Genomic DNA, 24,650 nt, shown 5'->3' with positions numbered 1-24,650 from the left:
AGATCTTAGTTAAGAGAGCTTAAATCATCTATTTCACAAATAACCTATTTTATATAGTATTTATTTATAATTATTTATATTCAGTCTTATTTTGCTAAGTTTTCATTCTGGAGGCCCAGAACAATTTTGACTGGTGAGGTTTCATAATATTCTTTTAGCATTTAGTATCTTAGAGTCACATTTTGTTAATTTAAGTAATATATGATCACTACTCAGGAACAGAAAGGAATTCAGATGCTTTGCTTTAGAAAATTGTGAACCTGGATGCAGTTCTATTAAAAAAAAATCTATCTTAAACATATATTTCAAGCATGTGGGAAATGACAAATGTTCACAATTATCCATTATAGTGTAGCTTAGGATAGCAGAACACTGGAAACTAGTCAAATATCAATCAGTATGAGATGAACAATAAAAATTATGCTATATTTAAATAATAAAACACTGTGTAGTTATTAGAATAAGAATAAGGAACTCTCTGTACTTAGTGATGGGGAAAGATCTCTAAGGTACTATGTTAAAGGAGAGACACTTCACTGTGTATATTATTCTTGATTTCTGAATTATATGAACGTATTAACTTTTGTTTAAAAGAGGGAAACGGTAGTATTTTTTAGAACTGAATTGGAAAGTTTTTCTTCAATCTCTTGAGGTTGTTAAGACAAGATCAATATTGACAAGATGATAGCTGCAAATACCCATGCTCTGGTTCTCCTCATCTTGGTCAATGAAAACATGATCCATCACAAAACTGAGGAGTTCAGACTGAAGTCCAGTATCTGGATTAAACACCAAAGGCTGAAGGCCCTCCCTGCCACCTGTCATTAATTGGTGGCTAAAAATCATCAAAAGATCACAGAGTAGCATGAAAGCCTGGAATGAAAAGGAAATTCATCAGTAAAACATTGTACAATAATAACTACAAATGACAATATAATAAATTAAATGCAGTCCAGTAACAGTACCATAATAGAAATGCTAAGTATTCAAATTTCAGCTACTTAATTTTAATTTCCAAACATAATAAAATTACTTTTTCTCATTATATACTAGTCATATTTAAGGCTCTTCACTTCCCCTAAATATAAACTATTTTCTTATTTGGCTGTACTAACCCGAAACAATTAAGAGATTTTTGACTTGAACTTATAAAAAATGAACTGAATTCAACTCTGGAAACACAAAATTGAATTACTATATTAATGACAGGTTATAAATCAATCGTATACTGCATAAGCAAAAAATAAGCACAAATGTTAAGATAAACTGTATAATTCAATCAATTACAATGTAGTACACTAAATCTGTAAGCTACCATTTTGGATTCTTCTTTTAATAATCTACTATAAAACAAAATTTTGAACCATAGGTTAAACTTGGATTCAAGATCATTCACATAAAAAACAGTGATGCAAAGCTTCCCAACAAATGCATTCACATAAAGAACTTTCAATATATTTTCCCATAGAGAATATATTATGGTTATATTGCCAAATTTATCCTATTTAATGGATGGTACAAAATAAACTTGTGTCATCAATTTACTGTTATGGAATAACTGAGGGTTCTTATACCCTAAAACAATCCATTCACCTCCCTCTAAAAATTGACTTCTGTGGAAAACACAATTTTGCTATATATTTGGAGATGGTTGTATCGTTTACCTCCAGCAAGAATCATAGAAATTCATGCTCTAAGTACACTACCATGAAATACATAAATTTAGAAACAAGTCACCTGAAAAGAGGGGAGCATGAAAGGAATCTGGGGAAATGTGTATTTTTAACTGAGGCCATACTTCTGCATGTCACCAAAGTGATGATGCAGAAACACTGAATTTCTGGCCTAAATGTCCTGAGTTAGGTACTTTTAGACAGCACTGGTTAAGTTCAGAAGATTTAGAGAATAAGGTTCAGGAGAGATAATCTCTGTTCCCATTTTAAGTTAGATGCTGATAATTTAATAAAGAAGAGACCTGTGATAACCTATTTGTAAGATGAGATAGCACAGGATAAGTAATATTGTATTCTTTAACTAGATACAGACTCTTTCTAGTTGAACATCATAATAAAAAACAGCATGGAAAAGATATATCTTTTTTTAAAAAATAGAAGCTCTTTCTAATAGAACAGTTTACAAAATCACTTTGTGAAAATGGTATTGCCTTGGGCTTCACTTTGACCGTCTTTGGTCTACACCCCTTGCCAAGGGGTGAGGAGTCTGCTGGACCAATGGGATATGCCCATCAGCACCCCGACTTTACAACTCTGTTCAGGGACAGGGATTCAGGGACTCCCTGACCTCACAGACTGGATTCTGCTACAAGCGGCTGCACAGGCATCCTTCTGAGACACAGGGCATCCCCAGTGTGTACTCCTAGGCCCCAGGATAGTGAAGGAACAACTTGTTTAAGGAAGTGATGCTGATAGTTTGGATATGTGGGCTAAACTGTTCACATGCATATGTGAAAAGTTCTACCTGGTGTGGGAAAGAACTGAAGGTAAGATGAGAAGAAAGTGGACCCTAAGCCAGTTCCCATTCTGGTACAGAATCCTCAGGTTCTGGTATAGAATTCATAAGAATCAAGAATTCTAAATTTAAACCTGACCTCACTTGCCAAGGTACAAAGATGTATAACAAGTTTGTTAGCTTACTTTATAACTTAAATATTTAGACATCTATACTCTTGTCCCAGGTCCCATAACATAAACTACATGCTAAGAACTGCCATAAAAAATTACATCTTAAAAAAATTTACATCTCTTATGCTTCTTCAATGCATTTGAGTTATTTATATTGAGAGCTCTTAACTGACAATCTCTTACCTGTTCCTTCACTGGAGTATTAACATTAGATAGGCACTGCTGGCAAACAGCCAGAAAGGACTTCACTGTTTTCCTCAATACCAACAAGTCCTCCTGTAAGACACAAATTTGCAAGCATGAATTAAAGTATTCTTGAAAACTGAAGAAATAATAAATGGAAAACAGCCAAACCAGCTTATTGTTAAGGAAATTCATAAAATCGAATTTACCACTGAGAACCAAATCATAATTTCCTAGTTATCCTAATGGAAGGGGCAGCAAAACTGATAATCCCAAATACTCTGTTCAATTTTGCTTTGGAATGCTCAGTATGATTTCCTCTAACATATTTCCTTTATAAATATGGTTTACTTGGGCTGGTATTAAAACTGATAGTCATTCCTATAACAAATACTAGATGTAGTAAAATGAGGAAGTGCAGCAGCATTCTGGAAAAAAACCAATTAAGCAATAAACATGTACTGAATTTTTCCCATATTCTCAGCACTCTGCAAAATGTCAAGGCGAAGACATAACTTTAAGATAGTGTCCATGTCCTCAAAGAGTTAATATTTTTGCAGGGAGTTAGACCAATCATAGAGTAATTAATTGTTTAATTTTTTGGTATCAACTCTAGCTGTGGCAGACAGACATGGCTGAGTTGGAGGCAGCTTCATAGAAAGATGAGCTTTAATCCAAGATTGGACAGGTGAATAGGATTTAATCAGATGGCCATACTACAATATTCAATATGAAACACTGGAGAACTATAAAAGGAAACTTAAATTTATCAAGTCCCTATAAAGCACCAGGCACTGGTAAGAGGGCTATTGTATAATTTAATATTTATATTGATTATAAGAAGTAGTTATTACTAACAAAGATTGAAAGCAGGACTGTCTGGTATCAGAGCTCACATTCTTTTCACTAATGAGTAAGACGCATGCAGATAACTCAGTATTATACTGATATTTAAAATAGTAATGAAGAGTACTTAAATGAGCATAGGCAGGTATAGAAGTCACTTTTAAAAAGTATTCTATGAAACTAAGATTCTTTAAGCTTTTCTATAATCTTCACATCCCAAATAATGATACTTCAAAAATTACATATATTTTCTTTTGCTAAAATGAGTGCAGTATTTAGAAGGAATAAGACCCTCTTGTGCAGAGTAGTAAAAAGGACACTGTCTCCAGAACCTTTAATGTTCCTGTAGATTAACATCCAAAAATCAAACCTCAACATTCCTTGATCTTCTTTAATTTCAGATTCATAAAGGATTAGGGGAAAGAGACAAGAGAATAGGCAGTCACAAAAGAATGTAAGGAGTTCTTACACTGGAAAGCTTAACCCAGAGTCAAGAGCAGTCACAGCATGGTTGCCAAAGAAGAGTTCTGAACAACTAAAAATCATCTACCTATAAGGAAAGGTGTTCCAGAGGGAGCAGAATGTTCAAAAGCCTGGAGGTGCTTTTGAGAGACTACTGTTAATTTATTGCAGTTGGGATGCAAATGGGAGGAGAGTGGTGAGAGAAAACCAAAGAGAGAGAGGACCCATTTCCATTTAAATGGAATACAATTTAAAATGCCATGTTAAATTATTTGGCTATTATCCTGTCAGCAATAAGGAGCTAATGAATAAGGATTTTTATCATCAAGTTGTTAAAAAATTATGCTAAGGAATCATATTCTAAGGAAAAGGGAGAAAGATGTAAAATAGTAAATAAAATCTTAATAGTATTAATAATAAACACAGTCTTCTCTTGAGGGTTTATTATGTACCAAATGCTGTGTTGTAAGGGGCATGGAGAAGAGCAGGGACACTGGCATGCTGCAGTTCATGGAGTTGTAAAGAGTCGAACTGAGCAACTGAATGAACAACAATGAATGGGCATAAATTTAAGTCTCACAATCACCCTATGAAGTAAGTGATTAATATGCCTATATTACAGAGGAGGAAACTGAGGTTCAGAGCATCTATAGATTCTATAGATATAGATATAGATAGAGTAAGGATCCATACCTAGTGCTATCTGACTCTAAAGCCTATGCTTCTAATCATCATCCTACAGTTCATCATGTATTAAAAGACGTCTTAGGAATAATCTGAAAATAAAATATTGGGCCTAAAAATAAAATGTTGTCAGTAAAGATGTCAACAGAGTGTAGAGGAATTAAAGCAGCAGAATTGATAGCATTTAGGAGCTAACAGGAACAGAGGATGTTGATGTGACCTAATTTCTAGGTAGTTGCCTACTAGATGGAATATGGTATGAGTCACCGAGATAGTTAATACAGGAACAAATGCTAAGGTAACAAGTTTGGCTTTAGGGATGCTGACCTGCAAACCCTGAAAGACAGCATTAGGTAGTGAGAATAGGAAAAAGGAGCCCCAAATGGTGGTGGCTAAAAGACAAGGAAGGGAAAAGACTGTGAAAATAGAACAAATGAAGGAGTGAGGACCTCAGGTAAAACAAAAGCCCTCCTGGCCAGCCCAGTTTACATAGGGCAGGCTCAGGGACAGGAGAAAAAACATAACGAGAGGAGCCAAAATCGAGCCTCGGGCTTTTCTTTCCTCGTCTTTTGGGTTGGATGTATTTTCCTTTGCTTGCCAATAAAACTGAGCTATAACACCGGTCCATCCATCACTTCAAATTTTTGCTGCGACTGAGGAAATTACACGGGGAATGCTTAAAATTCTCCAAGCCAGGCTTCAGCAATATGTGAACTGTGAACTTCCAGATGTTCACGCTGGTTTTTAGAAAAGGCAGAGGAACCAGAGATCAAATTGCCAACATCTGCTGGATCATCGAAAAAGCAAGAAAGCTCCAGAAAAATATCTATTTCTGCTGTATTGACTATGCCAAAGCCTTTGACTGTGTGGATCACAATAAACTGTGGAAAATTCTGAAAGAGATGGGGATACCAGACCACCTGACCTGCCTCTTTGAGAAACCTGTATGCAGGTCAGGAAGCAACAGTTAGAACTGGACATGGAACAACATACTTTTTATTTTATTTTCCTATTTCCAAATAGGAAAAGGGGTACATCAAGGCTGTATGTTGTCACCCTGCTTATTTAACTTATATGCAGACTACATCATGAGAAACGCTGGGCTGAAGGAAGCAAAAGCTGGAATCAAGATTGCCAGGAGAAATACCAATAACCTCAGATATGCAGATGATGCCACCCTTATGGCAGAAAGTGAAGTAGAACTAAAGAGCCTCTTGATGAAAGTGAAAGAGGAGAGTGAAAAAGTTGGCTTAAAGTTCAACATTCAGAAAACTAAGATCATGGAATCCAGTCCTATCACTTCATGGCAAATAGACGGGGAAATAGAGGAAACAATGGCTGACTTTATTTTTCTGGTCTCCAAAATCACTGCAGATGGTGATTGCAGGCATGAAATTAAAAGACACTTACTCTTTGGAAGGAAAGTTATGACCAACCTAGACAGCATATTAAAAAGCAGAGACATTACTTTGCCAACAAAGGTCCGTCTAGTCAAGGCTGTGGTTTCTCCAGTGGTCACGTATGGATGTGAGAGTTGGACTATAAAGAAAGCTGAGTGCAGAAGAATTGATGCTTTTGAAGTGTGGTGTTGGAGAAGACTCTTGAGAGTCCCTTGGACTACAAAGAGATCCAATCAGTCCATCCTAAAGGAGATCAGTTCTGAATATTCATTGGAAAGACTGATGCTGAAGCTGAAACTCCAATACTTTGGCCACCTGATGCCAAGAGCTGACTCACTAGAAAAGACCCTGAGGCTGGGAAAGATTGAGGGCAGGAGGAGAAGGGGACAACAGAGGATGAGATGGTTGGATGTCATCACCAACTCAATGGACATGGGTTTGGGTGCGCTCTGGGAGTTGGTGATGGACAGGGAGGCCTGGTCTGCTGTGGTTCACGGGGTCGCAGAGTCGGACACGACTGAACTGAACTGAACTGTAACACTGGTCCGCCCACTGCTTCTAATTTTTGTTGTGGTGAGACAGAACCTAGGAAATTACACACTAGCCCTACAATATCCTACTAAAGATGTCTATCTAATAGGCAGCTGGATGAGTTCAAAGTCCATACTAAAGAATCTGAGCAAAAAGAGATTTTGGAGTCCTTGGCATTTAGAAACAATGGAAGTAGATGAGACCATTAAAAAGAGAATATGCAAATAGGGCTGACAAAGTACCTGGGGAACATCAAAACTTAATAGATGGATAAGAAAGAAAAGCATATGAAGAAATCTAAGAAATAGTCTGAGAAGTAGGAACAAAATCAGAATATGGCATCCCAGAGGTAAGAAAAGAAAACATTTAAAAATGAGTAGAACTGAGACTTCATTGGTGGTCCAGTACTTAAGAATGCACCTTGAGCACTGTACTTTAAATAAACCACTGCAGGGGATGTGGCTTTGATCCCTGGCCAGGGAACTTGGATCCCACAGGCTGCAGGGAAACTGCGCCTTGTACCACAATTAGAGACAAGCCTGAGCACCACAACAAAAGATCCTGTGTGCTGGACTGAAGATCTCCACACTGCAGTGAAGATCCCACCTGCTGCAACTAATACCCAACACAGCTAAAAAATAAACAAATAAACAAAAATATTAAACAACAATAATGAATGGAATAGCTTAATGATGACAAATGCCACCAAGAGAAAAGAAAAGGACTTGAAAGTGTTGTAAGAATAAAGCGACAACATTCTGAGTGACCGTGGGGAGAACACTTTCAAAGGGATTGTTCTTTAGTTGCTAAGTTGTGTTCAACTCTTTTGTGACTCTGTGGACTGCAGCACACCAGACTCCTCTCTCCATGGGATTTTCCAGGCAAGAATACTGAAGTGGGTTGCCACTTCCTTTTCCAGGGGATCTCCGTTCCTCCTGCATTTACCACTGAGCCACCAGGAAAGCTCTTCAAAAGAATTTTGTTGTTGTTGTTCAGTTGCTATGTGGTGTCTGACTCTTTGCGACTCCATGGACTGCATCACGCGAGGCTTTACTGTCCTTCACTATCTCCTGGAGTTTGCTCAAATTCATGTCCATTGAGTCGGTGATGCTATCTAACCATCATCTGTCATCCCCTTCTCCTCCTGCCCTCAGTCTTTCACAGCATCAGGTTCTTTTCCATTGAGTAGGCTCTTTGCATCAGGTGGCCAAAGTACTGGAGCTTCAGCTTCAGCATCAGTTCTTCCAATGAATATCCAAAATTGGTTTCCTTTAAGATTGACTGGTTTGATCTCCTTGCAGTCCAAGGGACTGTCAAGAGTTTTCTCTAGCATTACAATTTGAAGCCATCAATTCTTGAACTTCAGCTTCAGCATCAGTCCTTCCAATGAATATTCAAAGTTTATTTCCTTTAAGACTGACTGGTTTGATCTCCTTGCAGTCCAAGGGACTGTCAAGAGTCTTCTCTAGCATTACTATTCGAAGGCATCAATTCTTCACAGGTGGCACAAGTAGTAAAGAATTTGCCTGCCACTCCAGGAGTCACAAGAGATGCAGATTCTCTCCTTGGGTCAGGAACATCCCCTGGAGTAGGAAATGGTAACCCACTCCAGTAATCTTGCTTTGAAAATCCCATGGATAAGGAAGCTTGGCGAGCTACAGTCTATGGACTCACAAAGAGTTGGACATGACTGAGCACACACACTCATTCAAAGGAATTAAAAGGGCTTAAAACTGCAATGGTAGAAAGGATAAGAAAGAAAGCAACCCTTTCAAAAAAGTCTGTAAAGAGTGAGAGAGAAATAGGACAGCTACTGGAGAGGTCTTTGGGGGTCTTCGTTGTCCTTTTCAATAGAAAAGATTTGAGAATGTTTGCTGAATAAATAACTGAAAGACAAACAAAATGCAGGCCATGCTATGAACTAGTTTAGACCTTACAGAAACTGTATCTCAGGATTACAGATTTTAAAAATCTATAAACAAAAGGGTTGAAATATATATTCTCTGAGGTTCTATGGCATTCTGTGATTCTGCTGAATTAATCTAGGCACTCAAATGAGAACATACAGGTGCTAACTGGTAAACCTAATATTCAAAGGATGAATGTTCACTGTTCCTGCTGGTACCTAGAACAGTGTTTGGCACATGGGCAGATGTTTAGTAAATACTTGCTGATTGATATCCAAGTACACATAATACAGATGATAGCACAATCCGAGGGACAAATAAATGTGTTCACTTTACTACACAATAAATATAGTTAAAAATGATGCTAGGAGGCATTAATGCTTCTTTATTCCCTTAAATTTCATGGTTACTATGCAGTTTGAAGCAGTCTAGGGAATTAGCTATTGCTGGAGTTGGAGACAAAAGATTCCTTTAAAAGGCCAATCATAATGCAGATGTGCCTTATATAAAATGATTACTTGCCAATTCATCTGAGAAGTTTTAAATTTAACATCACAACTAGGTAAGCAACCTACTTATTGTTTACTAATCAGCAGTAGCATTTTAAGAATGTGGAAACGGAAAGCAACTAAGGAAATAGAAGTTTGTTTAGCAGTAAGTTTAGCATAGATTTGGATAGAACTTCAATATTAAGTGCTCAAGAAAGTTAACTTAATTGTAATCAGTTAGAACCCACTGAGAGAAGTGTAAGTACCAACAATTTTAGGTAAACAGGCACAGATACTGTATATTTAACAGAGGTGAAGTGAAGTGAAGTGAAGTCGCTCAGTTGTGTCCGACTCTTTGCGACCCCATGGACTGTAGCCTACCAGGCTCCTCCGTCCATGGGATTTTTCAGGCAAGAGTACTGGAGTAGGTTGCCATTTAACAGAGGTAACTAATCTCAAATAGTGAATCCCTCTGAACAGCTGAGAACAAAATTTTAGTTCTTTTGAATTTCAGAACACTGTGCTTTCTTTATTCATCCTATAATTTTTCTAGAAACTTCATTATGCTAGCATCTCACACTACATAAAGTTAACAGCTATTGGCAGTTACTGTGTACTAGGCACTAATCTAAGCTTCTCACATATTAATTCAGCTGTGATGGGTATAGATATAATCACTTCGATTCTACAGATGAAGAAACAGACTCAGAAACATTAAACGCAGACCCAAAGGCAAAGCTAGTAAGTGAGGTAGTAAATTAACCAGAACAGTTTGCCTCCAGAGTCTATAGTCTTAACCATTTTGCTATAGTGACTTTCTATAATGCAGGAAAATTAATATACTGAATATACAGGCAGCATTATGGAGATAAGAAATATGAAACTCAAATTACTCCAATACACTTATATATAAACAAAAACACAGGTCAACCCAAAAGACACTGGAAAAGAACAACACATGAGCTAACGTATCTGTAACAGACTGTAATTTTAAGTGACTAAAATTTTTAGGGAGTGCCTCTAACACTCTGAACTTGATGGAATTCTATTTAAACTCTTCCTAGCCACAGTACCTGCCTTATAGTGATAAAAACTGAAGGCAGAGTTAGAACAGTAATCTCTTCTCTCAGTCCATATAAGAGAATGTAGACTGAGAACAGAATGCTTCCTTTTAAATGCTTTTCCCTAGATGAAACCAGTATTTTCTCTTATTTTCAGAAAGCAGCTTGGGGTTTATAGTACTTTTCCTAAAGTAGTTATGGAAAAGAATTCAGAAGGGTCAAGTGAGAAGATGACACTGAGATTTAAATTATAATATCTTGGCTATGTTCTTTTGTATGCATTTTGCAAGTTGCTTCACTAAGAGAAGCTTTTCCTTCCCTGTAGATTTAGTGAAACCAAGAATTAGAAGACTGAAACCCAATATGCTCAAATGTGAAAGGGCTAAAAGAGCTTCAGTTTTTCAGTGATCTATTGTCAAAAATAAAAGAAATTTCTCTTAATGAACTAACATGATGTTTTGAAAATATACCCTACTCAGCAAAATCTCAACAAAAAAGAGCCCCAAATAAGGCTGGCAGAATCGGTGAATTTATCATATAAACTACATTAGAAATTTTGTCAAAGGTACAAAGGCTCAAACTTGACTTACTCTAACATCTTGGGAAGAAAAAGTGCAGATTGTTTTTTAAGAGCCAAGTATCTCAATATGATTATAGTCAGTGAGGAAAGATAAGGGTTTAATTCCTAAACACACAAAACATGCAGATATTGACAGTTTTTTTTTTTTTTTTGGGTCATACCACAGGGGATGTGGGATCTTAATTCCCTGACCATGGATCAAACCTGTACCCCCTGTATTGGGAGGCGAAGTCTTATCCACTGAACTCCCTGGAAGACCCAAACAGGCAGATTTAAATTGGCTATTTCCTTTCATTTTTGCATCATGATTTTATGCATCTAGAGGAAGACTACATTTGGCTATCCTTTTATCCACAACTATGAAATACCATTTAGATAATCACAGAAACTGAAGCCATGGAAAAACTAGCAATAAATATCTAAAACTAGTTCAACATTATCTGACAATTGTAAATTTTCAGAGTATGCAGAAGTAAAATATGGCAAGTTGTGAAATAAGGACCTAGATCAGGGCCAAAGATCTTAGAATATGAGAATAAAGCCTCTTAAGAATTTAGTGAAACATTTTTTGTGATTAAAAAATGGGGCACAAAACTAAGCTAGCTAAAAACAAGACCAAGGGGTTACTCAACTAGGCCAGGTACTGGCAAACCTTTAGGGTAAAGGGTCAGAAAGTAAATATTTTAGGGTTTGTAGGTCATAATGTCTGTTACAACTACTTAACTTGCCTTTGGAGCAAGAAAGCAGCACATAAATGAATGAGCATTGTTGTGTTCCATTAAAACATTCCTTACAAAAACAGGTGTCTAGTCAGATTTGCCCCATGGGCTAAAGTTTGTCTGGTTTGTATTGGGCTACAAAGCTCTTTGGACACATAAACTGCATTATACTTTTATGTACTTAACATCATTACTAACATAAGGTTCATTAAATTATTTTTCAGCTCAACTAACTCATATCCATAGTAAATATGACAGAAACATATTTAACTAGGTAATTCACTCACTTGGGACACATCAGGGGGCAAGAGGCAAAAGCCTCACGATGCTGAAGGGTAAGGCCTACGGAATATCTTTGACACCGCTTTCATGCACGAGTAACTGCTACTAGCTTCTCTTCTGGAGATAAGGAGAGTGTGCTACTTTTGTGACTATATAGTGAAATACTGGACTTTAAAACCCCAAATGTAATACCTAGTTTTCAGTGTTGTCTTTCTTGGTGATCTGAATCCCCACCTGCTGACTCCTGCCATTGCCTCAAGGGTAATCCACTTGATCTAGAAACCCTTAAGCTGCCTACTGTAGTTCCAAAACATCTTCTGATTTCTCTTTTCTGTGGTGTACAAAGATGCAGGAAGCTAAAGGAGTCAGAGGGACAGGGGGAAAGCAGTGACTGTTAGGAGCAAAGTGAGAGATGTGAATTCTCAAATTTTTCAAAATACAGATGGAGGACAAAGTCTACCATGCTATATTCCAGACCTACACTAGACACTGAGCATGTTTACATACTTCCATAACTTTATATAACAGTTCATTTAGCATTAATTTTTGGTTTTGGCAGGGGAGAAGATTAGGAAAGCACAGGCTAGGACTGCAATTTAATGCTATCAAAGCAACAGTTATTGCTGAAAATAATTTCTTTTAATTTAATCTTCCCAACAACCCTATCTAGCAATGAATATCACTTATTAGGAAACTAAAGTTCAAATGCGAAGTAATTTGTATATCTTTGTCACAGGTGGTAAGAAATGGAGCCAAACTTCAAACTTGATTCAACTCCAAAGGCCATGTTTCAACACAAAAAATACTGGAAAAATATCCTATTTATAAACTCAAAATTTCTTATATATATATAAATTGGGTCAGCAAGAAGAAATCATTTAAACAAATACCTAGAAATTACAGAATGGCCACTGGAAAAAACATTTTCAAAATAGAAAACCTACTGCAGGAAGGAAAAGTGATTATTTTATCACTCGGGAATATTAAATAATATAAAATACTTACATTCTTTTATTCAAATAAATGGCCTGACAGGAAAGTAAACCTCCTTTATCATTAATTTTGGTGGAGAAAGATCTCTAATTTCTGTACTGAAGAGTGGGAAGTGTTATGGCCTTGTTTAAATATTCTTTTTAAAAAATATCTGGCCACACCACACAGCATTAAATACTGTTAACATTGCTTTCAGCCTCTAATAAATTCAGTTAAAACACATTTTTACATTATAATAATGGTTATTTAGAATAGATCTTCTCAGTCCTGGCTCACTGCTTAGATACTGAGGTAATAAATAAGTTAAGGGTATTTATAAAGTGGTACTTTAAATACCACTGTCCCTGTGCAAGTAAAAACAGCATCCAAATGGACAGGCTAGTGAAGCTGAAGAAGCCTTATGCTGTCCTTCAAGGGGTGAGAAGGCATTCCTTACCAGAAAGCAAGCTCCAAAAAGTAGAGGCCCAGGAACAGGGATGCAAACACAGCATGGAATTCTTAATAAGATGTTGGAATCATGAATTGTACATTCCCCTCTAAGTTGAACATATTTACTTCTGATTTCCAGAAATTTTTAGAATGTTAGAGCTGGATAAAATTTTGGACAAGTTGAGAGTTTAGTATAAACAGCCATCTACTTATGTATTCCAGATTAAAAAAAAAGAATAACCCTCCAGGAACTGAAAAAGGTGTGAATATAAAACAAGTCCTGGATCTTTCCCTCCTAACTTTCCTAGACCAGCCAATCAGGTACTTGAGACTGGACACAATATTAATAGAAACAAAGCTATCAAAAAATCACTCTGAAGTCATGGACAAGTCAAAATGAAAGGCTTAAAGCTAAAACCAAGTAGACAGTTATTGAGGATAGACTTCTCAAGAAATAAAAACGTAGGGGAGGGGAGATTTAGAAAAGAATGAAGCAAAATGGTTGTATACTTTATTCCTAAAAGGATAGCTACTGTTGCCAGCTATTGGCCTCATTCCCTTCCCCTTCAAAGCAGTGAGCTCTGCAGACTAAGGTGTATTATCTGTATTTTGTTATTATAAGAGTATGGGGGCAAGGACCTGAGTGAGCTATCTCTTTCTTGTTCACAGACATTAATACTCTATAGGACTTGGAAGGGGAGAGGAAGAGGTCTAGAAAGCAGGCTGTGGATTTTTATACACAGCAAGGTTAAACATTTCTCCTCAGGGGGCTTGGCCACCATCAGTCCCATCTTTACCCTAACTGTTTGGAGGTAAACAAGTTGAAACTTGCAGAGGAGAACCTTCAGTCAAGAGTGTAGTGGAAGAACAAATTTTGTAATAAACATGCTATACTTCTTAGTAATAATTTGACTTGTAGCTCCCTGAGGGATGTAGATTTTCCTTAATTTGAAGACTTAAGGATAAAGCCTGGGTCCAGACTACATGGATGTTTTCCCTAGACCATTCCTACTGCTGTCTAGAATAGAAACATGCAGGGTTAAGGCAGAGAGTTCTACAAATTTAAGACTACAGAGAGTAGGACAGTTCCTCTTGGGAGGAAAAAAAAATTGAGGATAAATTCTAGATCCCCAGGCCAAAAAAGGCAATAGGGGCATTAGTTCAGCCCTAACTCTTATTTACCTGGCTCTTTAAATGTCTCTGTGTATGTCCAGAAGGAGCTGAAGGAAGAAGTGTGTTTTCTGCTACAGAGAAGAGAAACTGAAGGCTGCTTCTACAGGACCAGCACTAGGGGGCACCGGAGCAAAGTATACTGAGCATGACCTGTGAGATTGCCAAAGAGCTTCAACTCTGGAAATTAGGGGAACAGAGGAAATACCCATTGGTGAAACCCAGTGGACTTCCACTTCAAATAAAGATCTAATCCTGTTTTTGACATAGTCTTCTCATATAACTTCATGTTATAGAATACTGTTCACTGTTAAGTTATAATTTGAATTTAAATTTCAAATATAACTACCATTCATAATCCCTCAAATGACAGTGTTCATGACAACAGAAAGAAAAGTAAATTTTAAAAAGTACTCGCTAAAGAGCAATTTGGCAATGTGAAATTAAGCCTTAAAAGTATGTACAATCTTTGACCAAGCAATTCCATTTCCAAAATGTAAGATGAAAAAATGCAAAACACAGAACAAGCTTTTGCACCAGAATGTCCATCACAGAATTAATTTTATTACTTAAAATATGTAAACAATCTAAATATCCAAGAAAGCAGTAAAATAAATTTTAAGCTACACTATGTACTATCATGCAAACATTAAAATATTATCTATAAACATTCAATACATGAAGAATATGTTATGTTAATTGAAGAGACACAAAATTATAAATACATCATAATCTTAATAAGACTGAAAAGTATGTAAGAAAAAGTACTGAAAGAAAATACATCAAAATATTAACAGGTAGTAAGATTTGGAAATTTCATTTTATGTATATAGTTTTTATAATGAACACATAAGTAAGAAAGCTCAAATTTATGAAAACCATTCTACCTTATATTTTACACCAAAACCAAACATGCATAATTTATTAATTAGAAATATGAGTGACCTTTTCAGAGGTTTAAATGAATTTCTACAAATATAACAAAAATGAGCAGAGAAAAACAGCAGTCAGGCGGCCAGTTCCTCACTAAATAAATGGCTCATTCGAAATTAACAGTTATTCAACAATTAAAAAAAACAAAATTAATTCATGTAGTAAAACTTTCATGTTACCTCTACAAAATCAATATTACAAATATTAAATACACAGACCCAAAGGGTTTGCTGTATTATGTTTAAATTTCAGGAAACAAATTAAAGGGGAAAAAATGGACAGAGTATTTCAGGTGCATCATTAGCAAAGTTTTCCAAATACTTTAACTAAGTCACTGACATTACAAACTGAGCCATTTAAAAATCATGGTAACTTCTCATTTAAATACCTTGAAGGATACAGAATGACCACAGAAAACTGCCATGTGTCATACTTTTTCAATATACAACTGACAACTGATATTGTTTAGTGAGGAATCAACCAATGTGTCTTTAGAAAATTTGCTTTTAAAAAACCAACTACAACAAAACTCCATAAAAAGTAGTTGTATTAAAAGCTTAATAATATAAGATTTTAAGGAGTAGTAACAGAAAGACAGTATGTTGAAATTCAAAGAGACTTGTGCTGTAAGTGTGATTTTAGACAACTCTCAATTTTTGTTAAGTATTAGGTTTCCTTTACTGTAAAAATGGGATTATAATATCCACTCTACAAGATTATTAAGCAGATTTAATTAAATTAGAACATTTATATTAAAATGATTAATAACATGTAAAATATAAACAAGGTAAAAATAACAATGTCCCCTTATAGGTTTCATCAAATTATTTTCAAATTCCTTTATAGCTTTAATATTACATTTATAAACAACAGAAGAATGCTGTAACAGCAAGTAAGACACAGAACATACTATGTACTTTTTTAGTATTCATCTAAGTCCAACAACTCAGTGAGTTATTTGTGATAAACCAAAACTTAAGATTAGAAGATGGAGAATCAAAAAATTTTCCATAGTAGTTTTTAAAAATTAATTTTTAAGATATTAATATTCACTTTAAATATCAACAACAAAAACAATCCCTCAAAAAGTATTAAAAGGTATAAATGGAAAAGTAAATTTCTCTCCTTATGCCTGTCCCCAAAGAATTTCTACTCTCCAGAGGTAATCACTGTTAAGATTCTTGTATATTATCCAAACATCTTTAGTATAGCAGTTTTTAACTTTAGCGTAGGTTGTAGAATTCTAGAGCTAGAAAAGATTGGCGACACACAACTATAAACTTCATAACAAAGTAACCTGAGACACAGATAAGTGATTTTTCAGCTGTTACTAGCATATGGAAAGCCCTTTACAACTGATAAAATGCTTTGATATTAATTATTTATTTTAAAATTTAAGTGACTTGACTCAAGGTTATTTTCATTACTTAATGATGAGGCTGAGTCTATACTTAGGAATTTGATATTTTATCAAGTGGGATGTTACTAATATAGATTCATGTATACAAAGCTTATGTATGTGACTCGTATATTTTCAAAGATATCCTATATCATATAGAGAATTAGAAAGTTTGACAATTCCTGATCTTGTGATTATTATAAATAAAAATCATTAAAATAACTATCTTAAAATAAAAAATATTAGCAATGGAAGATTAACTTTTCAAGTCTGTGTGTATCCTAAAGATTCATGTTTTACAAGGTTGTCACTTTAAAACTGCAGACACAACCAATACATGATTACTAAATATACTTTGGTTTCCAAAAATTACTGGCAACTTCAAAGTGAGAAGAAACTTCCTGAGATACAGCTAAGCAAGGAGAATTTCACATGTGATATAAATGCACACAAAACCAAAATGGAAATCAATGAACACTAAAGCATCTAAAAGATGCTAGGGCACTGTTTCTGGAATAAAGAAAACCAGTGTTGGCTTCAAAATCTGCATTGCCATTGTGGCAATGACAAAAACAAAATCAGTATAATGACTAAAGACAAAAAGGAAGCTATTTTCATTAGGAGAATATATCAGATGAAAGTTAAACAGAAAAGCAAAGAATCTCAAAATAGCTCTACTGCAACAGGATTTAAAAAAACAAAATATTCTGGACTTCCCTGGTGGTCCAGTGGTTAAAATTCTGTGCTTCCAATGCAGAGGGGCATGGGTTCGATCTCTGGTCGGGGTTAAAAAACAAAACATTCAAAGAAGGAGGTCCAACAATAGATTCTTACTCTAATTATGGAATTTAATTGTAAAGGGACAAAATTTAAATTAAATGAAGTAAATAAGCACTAATTATGCTAAAGTTTTAGGCTAGCATATATTCCAAATTTACTAAAATGCAATTATCAACATTCAGTTAAAATAAAAATAACTCAATCAAAATGATCTCAGTGGAAAAACAGAATATAAAAGTCAAATAATCCAGGAACACGTTATATTTCTCCATCTATTTGTGTCCTCTTTGATTTCTTTCATCAGTGTTTTATAGTTTTCTATGTATAGGTCTTTTGTTTCTTTAGGTAGATATACTCCTAAGTATTTTATTATTTTTGTTGCAATGGTGAATGGTATTGTTTCCTTAATTTCTCTTTCTTTTAAAAAAATTTTTTTTTTTTTTATTAGTTGGAGGCTAATTACTTCACAACATTTCAGTGGGTTTTGTCATACATTGACATGAATCAGCCATAGAGTTACACGTATTCCCCATCCGGATCCCCCCTCCCACCTCCCTCTCCACTCGACTCCTCTGGGTCCTCCCAGTGCACCAGGCTCGAGCACTTGTCTCATACATCTCACCTGGGCTGGTGATCTGTTTCACCATAGATAATATACATGCTGTTCTTTTAAAACATCTCACCCTCACCTTCTCCCACAGAGTTCAAAAGTCTGTTCTATACTTCTGTGTCTCTTTTTCTGTTTTGCATATAGGGTTATCATTACCATCTTTCTAAATTTCATATATATGTGTTAGTATGCTGTAATGTTCTTTATCTTTCTGGCTTACTTCACTCTGTATAATGGGCTCCAGTTTCATCCATCTCATTAGAACTGATTCAAATGAATTCTTTTTAACGGCTGAGTAATATTCCATGGTGTATATGTACCACAGCTTTCTTATCCATTCGTCTGCTGATGGGCATCTAGGTTGCTTCCATGTCCTGGCTATTATAAACAGTGCTGCGATGAACATTGGGGTGCACGTGTCTCTTTCAGATCTGGATTCCTCAGTGTGTATGCCCAGGAGTGGGATTGCTGGGTCATATGGCAGTTCTATTTCCAGTTTTTTAAGAAATCTCCACACTGTTTTCCATAGTGGCTGTACTAATTTGCATTCCCACCAACAGTGTAAGAGGGTGTTTTCTCATTGTTAGTGTATAGGAATGCAAGGGATTTCTGTGTGTTAATTTTATATCCTGCAACTCTACTATATTCATTGATCAATTCTAGTAATTTTCTGGTAGAGTCTTTAGGGTTTTCTATGTAGAGGATCATGTCATCTGCAAACAGTGAGAGTTTCATTTCTTCTTTTCCTATCTGGATTCCTTTTATTTCTTTTCCTGTTCTGATTGCTGTGGCCAAAACTTCCAACACTATGTTGAATAGTAGTGGTGACAGTGGGCATCCTTGTCTTGTTTCTGATTTTACGGGAAATGCTTTCAATTTTTCACCATTAAGGATAATGTTTGCTGTGGGTTTGTCATATATAGCTTTTATTATGTTGAGGTATGTTCCTTCTATACCTGCTTTCTGGAGAGTTTTTATCATAAATGGATGTTGAATTTTGTCAAAGGCTTTTTCTGCATCTATTGAGATAATCATATGGTTTTTATCTTTCAATTTGTTAATGTGGTGTATTACATTGATTGATTTGCGGATATTAAAGAATCCTTGCATTCCTGGGATAAAGTCCACTTGGTCATGATGTATGATCTTTTTAATATGTTGTTGGATTCTGTTTGCTAGAATTTTGTTAAGGATTTTACATCTATGTTCATCAGTGATACTGGCCTGTAGTTTTTTTTTTTGTGGCATCTTTGTCTGGTTTTGGAATTAGGGTGATGTGAAACAGATCACCAGTCCAGGTTGGATGCATGAGACAAGTGCTCAGGGCTGGTGCACTGGGAAGACCCAGAGGGATGGGATGGAGAGGGAGGCGGGAGGGGGGGCCGGGATGGGGAACACATGTAAATCCATGGCTGATTCATGTCAATGTATGACAAAAACCACCTCAATACTGTAAAGTAATTAGCCTCCAACTGATAAAAATAAATGGAAAAAAAAATAAACTGAACTAGTAGGCATTAAAAAAAAAAGTCAAATAAACTAAGTGAAAAATTCAAATAAACTAATTATGCATAACATATAAACTCTTGCTTTCAAATTTTAACTTACATATATACACTCTCCTTTAATCTTTTCATATAAAAGAATATTTCAAAAAACATGAAAATGTTATATAGTTTTAAAGTGGTTTTTGTTTCCAATAAAAGAAGATTAACCTTGATTTTTGCTTTTCAAGACTAAAACTTTTAATAAAATAGAAAAAAACCAAGAAGACTACAAATATATCAACCTCCTTCTAACAAAAAATGAACAAAATCCCCAATTACTTCCAAAGGCAAAGAAATCCTCCAATCATTCAATGGAAAAGACAAAAAGAAAAAAATTCCTTCTCCAAGAAAAGAATACTCTGTATCAAGCAGTTGGTTCTATATGGAAATGTACTATGAACACTGTTACTGGTTGAATAGCTTCTGTTTTGTTAAGCTGAGTATATGTAAACATCATAGTCTCTTTATTTGGTTCTTCATCAAGTGTTTGCTCTTTGTGCATATGTTCAAGCTCCTTTGATTTCATAAAACAATTGAAATATATTCGTTTTGTATTTATGTCAGATAATTTCAATGTATAAAATATTTTTAGTCTGAATCTCTTCATGATTTCTAGTCTTCTTTTTAGTAAAGTTGGTTTTTTAATATGAGCTCATTTTTCTTAAAACTCTGGAAAACTCTCTGAGGCAACTTCCTTCAGAAAGGATTTATATTTGATTCTCTTAGGTGCTTGGGGATACTACCATTATAGAACATTTTAAATCCAAATCTTATTTATTGCCTCACGAATGGAACTGGTATGAGTTTATTTCTAATTTACCCTTATGTTGGGAGTAGCTCTTTTTAGGATCCCAACTTTATTAAGAGACAGGCTACCTATTAGACATTCCTCTTCAGGAGGGCTTTGGGAATTGTCTAGATTAGAAAATATCCTCAAGCTAAGCAGGTGTTAGCACTCTGCTTGACTTTCTTGGATCTGAGTTTCACGTAACTTCTGGTTTGTATTTTCCCTTTGTTTTGCATGGTCATGGGTAAATTAAAAATTAAAAAAATTTTTATCCAATGATTTAAAATGTTCAGAAACAAAAGTGCTGTTTAGTTTGGGCCCCAAGGTGCCATAATGCCAGAACTGAAACCTACACACTATTGTCTTTCAATTTTATTCTCTTTCTTACAGCATATCACCTATCAAAGCTCTTGTGGTTTCAAGTACAGTTATTTCTTAAAAGAATTTAAACTTCATGTACACATACAACTCTGTAGCTATTGCTTGAAAAACTGTTTTATCTTTCAAAGATGTAAAAATATATATATAAATAAATGTTTAGGATAAAACAAGAATTGATAACAATAATTATATATTTTATTGAAATGATAATAATAAAAATAATATAATGAGTTAAGCAAGATTATTTTGCTTTAGTAATAATCCTTCTGCCTACAGAAACTCTTACTTACTTTGGAAGGAGAACCATCAGTAATTTTCACCAACTGCCAAAGAATCGAGTAATGGGAACACTGCAGTGCCTGTACGACTATCTGTATCAAATAAAAAATTCAAACAAATGAGACATAATTTACGTTTGTACAATATTAAGAGAACAATATTTATCATAGTTTTTAATCTTACAATAAAGTTTCAAGTCCAAATAGTTGTAGAGTTAATAAGAATGCACAAAATAATATTTAGTTAAAATCTAGAGAATGCAGATATAATGTATCTCAATAAATATGAACCCGAATACACTATGCTTTAAGCAAAAATGCATTGTCATGAATACTTTACTCAGTCAAATTTTTAAGAGATTGAAGAAATTGTTTTATCCAAATGTTACACTTAATGATTACTTAATGCGTTTAAAGAGTTTTTAATATGAAATATAACACTCACACAGAAATGTGCATAAACATATAAAACTTAATGACTGAAGTATATGAAGAAAATACTGTTACAGATTATAGGTTTGTAGATAAATGTGGATATTCTTTGATACAACACCAAATACTTCAATTTGCACTTGTGAGAGAAAGCAAATGACATCTTTCTCTTTTATGAAAATAGTTTGACCATATGAGACTGCCTTGGAAATCTCCCAGGCTCCCTGGACCACATTTTGAGAATCTCTGCTCTGAGAAAAGGATTGCAGTACCAAATTTTTGACAAAGTGGCTATATCTAATATTCTCTGACAGTTCTTATGGCTCCATGTTTTTATCTACATTTGATATCACCACATGTTTTACATCTGGTGACTTTATTTTATGTATGAGTAGTATCTTAATGTCATATTAATTTATATTTTTCTAATAATCAATGGAGATGAGCACCTTTTCATTTTTTATTAGGACTAAACCCCTATTCTGTAAAATATTTATCCATATATTTCAGCAAGGCAAACAGTAGAATTTAGGAAAATAAGAATGAAGAATCATAATAAAAAAGAAAATTTCATTTTGGATAGGGCTTTTATTAACATTTTTGTTTGAATACATGATACATCTATACTGCAATAAAGCATATCAGATATGATGCTCCATTATTATAGTGTCTCTATTATTTTCCCCTCTAGATAGACTAAAAATCATAATGAATATATGTATAAGATAAATCAAAAGAGAAATCAGTAAGTGGAATGCTTCAGGAAGTAGAAATTTGATTGGTTTTACTTTAAAAATTTCAGGTTTCAGATCCAGTGCATCGTCTCAGCTCTGAAAATAACTCATCAGAATTAGAAGGATGAGTGGTGCTGCTTTTCATACAATACTAATGAGATGTCAAGGTTTTATTAAACATGATAATTAAATGCCTGATTTATGTCAGAATGTCAGAAACAAGACTTACTGAAACACCATCAACTTAAGAACATTAATGCTAAAGAAATCCTCTTACTACACTTAGAAGATACTCAATATGGTATACTTCTGGTCCTGAGACACCTTCTGATAATTTCTACCTTATAAAAAAAGTATTGAAGTGGTTTGTGTGATTTAAAACTTTTTCTTGAATTTGAAACTATCTGTATTGTTAGATTACTAGAAAAGTGATATACAAAGAACATTAATCAATGGGAAATTAAGATATGGAAAAAAGTATTGTTGAAGATCTGCTTAATTTTGGTTATATCTATCCTATCATTACAAATATCATTTCTTTTCATTCTACATTGCTATGACCTATATACTAGGAATGTATTTCAAAGTTGTGCACAAGTTTCTTAGATTTAGAAGAGAGAAACAGGTCACTTCAATACCTATTTCCAATATAGCATCCCCATTTTAATTTTCAATACAATGGTATTCATCATATGTTTACTTCAGAAGAGCTCCACAGTATTATTTTAAAATAAAAAGCTCATTGATTGGGAAATATTTTGCTTTCTCACAGTTATAATTATGTAACAATATAGTTGATCACACTTCAAAAGAAAATTCAGAACTTTCTTCCAGGCTTTACATCAGTCATATTGATTTTTATCTCCCATACTAGCAATGTTACTCTAAATCTGAAAGTCATTTTTATTTAGCAACTTCATCTTTTTGTAGTACAGGTAAAACAAGAAAGACAAGCAATTAAAAACTGAAAAAGCCGAAAGATAATTCTAACCTAGGAGCAGGACAGTCCTTCTGCCTTTTCTTGACTAACACTGCTCTGACTCTGGAAAGGATCTTTTAATAATACCAAATAAATGGGGAAACAGTGGAAACAATGGCTGACTTTATTTTTTTGGGCTCCAAAATCACTGCATATGGTGACTGCAGCCATGAAATCAAAAGACGCTTACTCCTTGGAAGGAAAGTTATGACCAACCTAGACAGCATACTAAAAAGCAGAGACCTTTCCCAACAAAGGTCCATTTAGTCAAGGCTATGGTTTTTCCAGTAGTCATGTATGAATGTGAGAGCTGGACTATAAAGAAGGCTGAACGCTGAAGAATTGATGCTTTTGAACTGTGGTATTGGAGAAGACTCTTGAGAGTCCCTTGGACTGCAAGGAGATCCAACCATCCTAAAGGAGATCAGTCCTGAGTGTTCATTGAAAGGACTGATGATGAAGTTGAAACTCTAATTAATACTTTGGCCACCTGATGAGAAGAGTTGACTCATTTGAAAAGACCCTGATGCTGGGAAAAACTGAAGGCAGGAAGAGAAGGGGACGACAGAGGATGAGTTGGTTGGATGGCATCACCAACTCGATGGACATGAGTTTGGGTAAACTCCGGGAGTTGGTGACTGAGGGAGGCCTGGCGTTCTGCGGTCCATGGGGATGCAAAGAGTCAGACATGACTGAGCAACTGAACTGAACTGAACTGAACTGAGTAATACCAAGTATTAGTCTCATGACTAAGAATTTCTTCCAACCCTACTCTTCTGACCTTATTTTTGCATAAGGTAATGATGTTCCCGAAAGGACACAGTAATGTATACTGCACGCTTCCGGGCAAAAATTAGTTAAGAAGCAGGACTGCTTTCTTCATCCTTTCCTCCCCTATCTGCCAGCAGGATACCAACAATCCTGGAGACCATGGGTCTCTGAATGACTTGGCTGTGCAGTGACACCTACTTCCCATAACTGTGCTTTATGGTTATGTAAGTGAGAAATTACTTTCTATTGTGTTAAGCCACTGAGATACTAAGATTACTCTATTACAGCAGTTAGTATTACCCTAACCAACATAAAAATTAGAAAGTTTAAAGTTTTGAAAAAACTGAATTTGCCTGGAAAATAAACTCTGACAAGAGACTAATAATAGGAAAAATGATTATTACACTAAGAATGGGAAAAATGTTTATGTAATATATATGCATGTGTAGATATATATCATCTACGTATACGGGACATATTTAAAATTCTGAAAACCTGGGGGCACATTTCTTGAGATGCTAGCTTATGTTCCCCCTTTGCCTGGCAAAGTAATAAAATTCTGAAAATCCACATAATGACTGGGATAAATTAAGACTCTTTTTTTCTGTTTGTAAGACATTTTAAGGGGAAGGATGATCAAAT

The 24,650-nt window shown here is 35.0% G+C and overlaps 1 protein-coding gene across 1 annotated transcript in view; it reads right to left on the bottom strand.

Annotated features, from left to right (window-relative positions):
- STAG1 (STAG1 cohesin complex component) overlaps positions 1 to 24,650 on the bottom strand; it is a 497,553-nt gene that overhangs the window by 21,052 nt on the left and 451,851 nt on the right. The window contains exons 22-24 of the mRNA XM_065942227.1: positions 21,105 to 21,185; positions 2,826 to 2,918; positions 699 to 873 (exon numbers count right to left, since the gene is read on the bottom strand). Of these exons, the coding sequence (XP_065798299.1) occupies positions 699 to 873; positions 2,826 to 2,918; positions 21,105 to 21,185 (349 nt within the window). The remainder of the gene's footprint in view (positions 1 to 698; positions 874 to 2,825; positions 2,919 to 21,104; positions 21,186 to 24,650) is intronic.

The sequence above is a fragment of the Muntiacus reevesi genome, chromosome 8 (genome assembly GCF_963930625.1).
Source record: "Muntiacus reevesi chromosome 8, mMunRee1.1, whole genome shotgun sequence".
In the NCBI taxonomy this organism is placed as follows: domain Eukaryota; kingdom Metazoa; phylum Chordata; class Mammalia; order Artiodactyla; family Cervidae; genus Muntiacus; species Muntiacus reevesi.
Note: the sequence above shows the minus strand (reverse complement) of the source record. Positions and strands in the feature narration are given on the sequence as shown.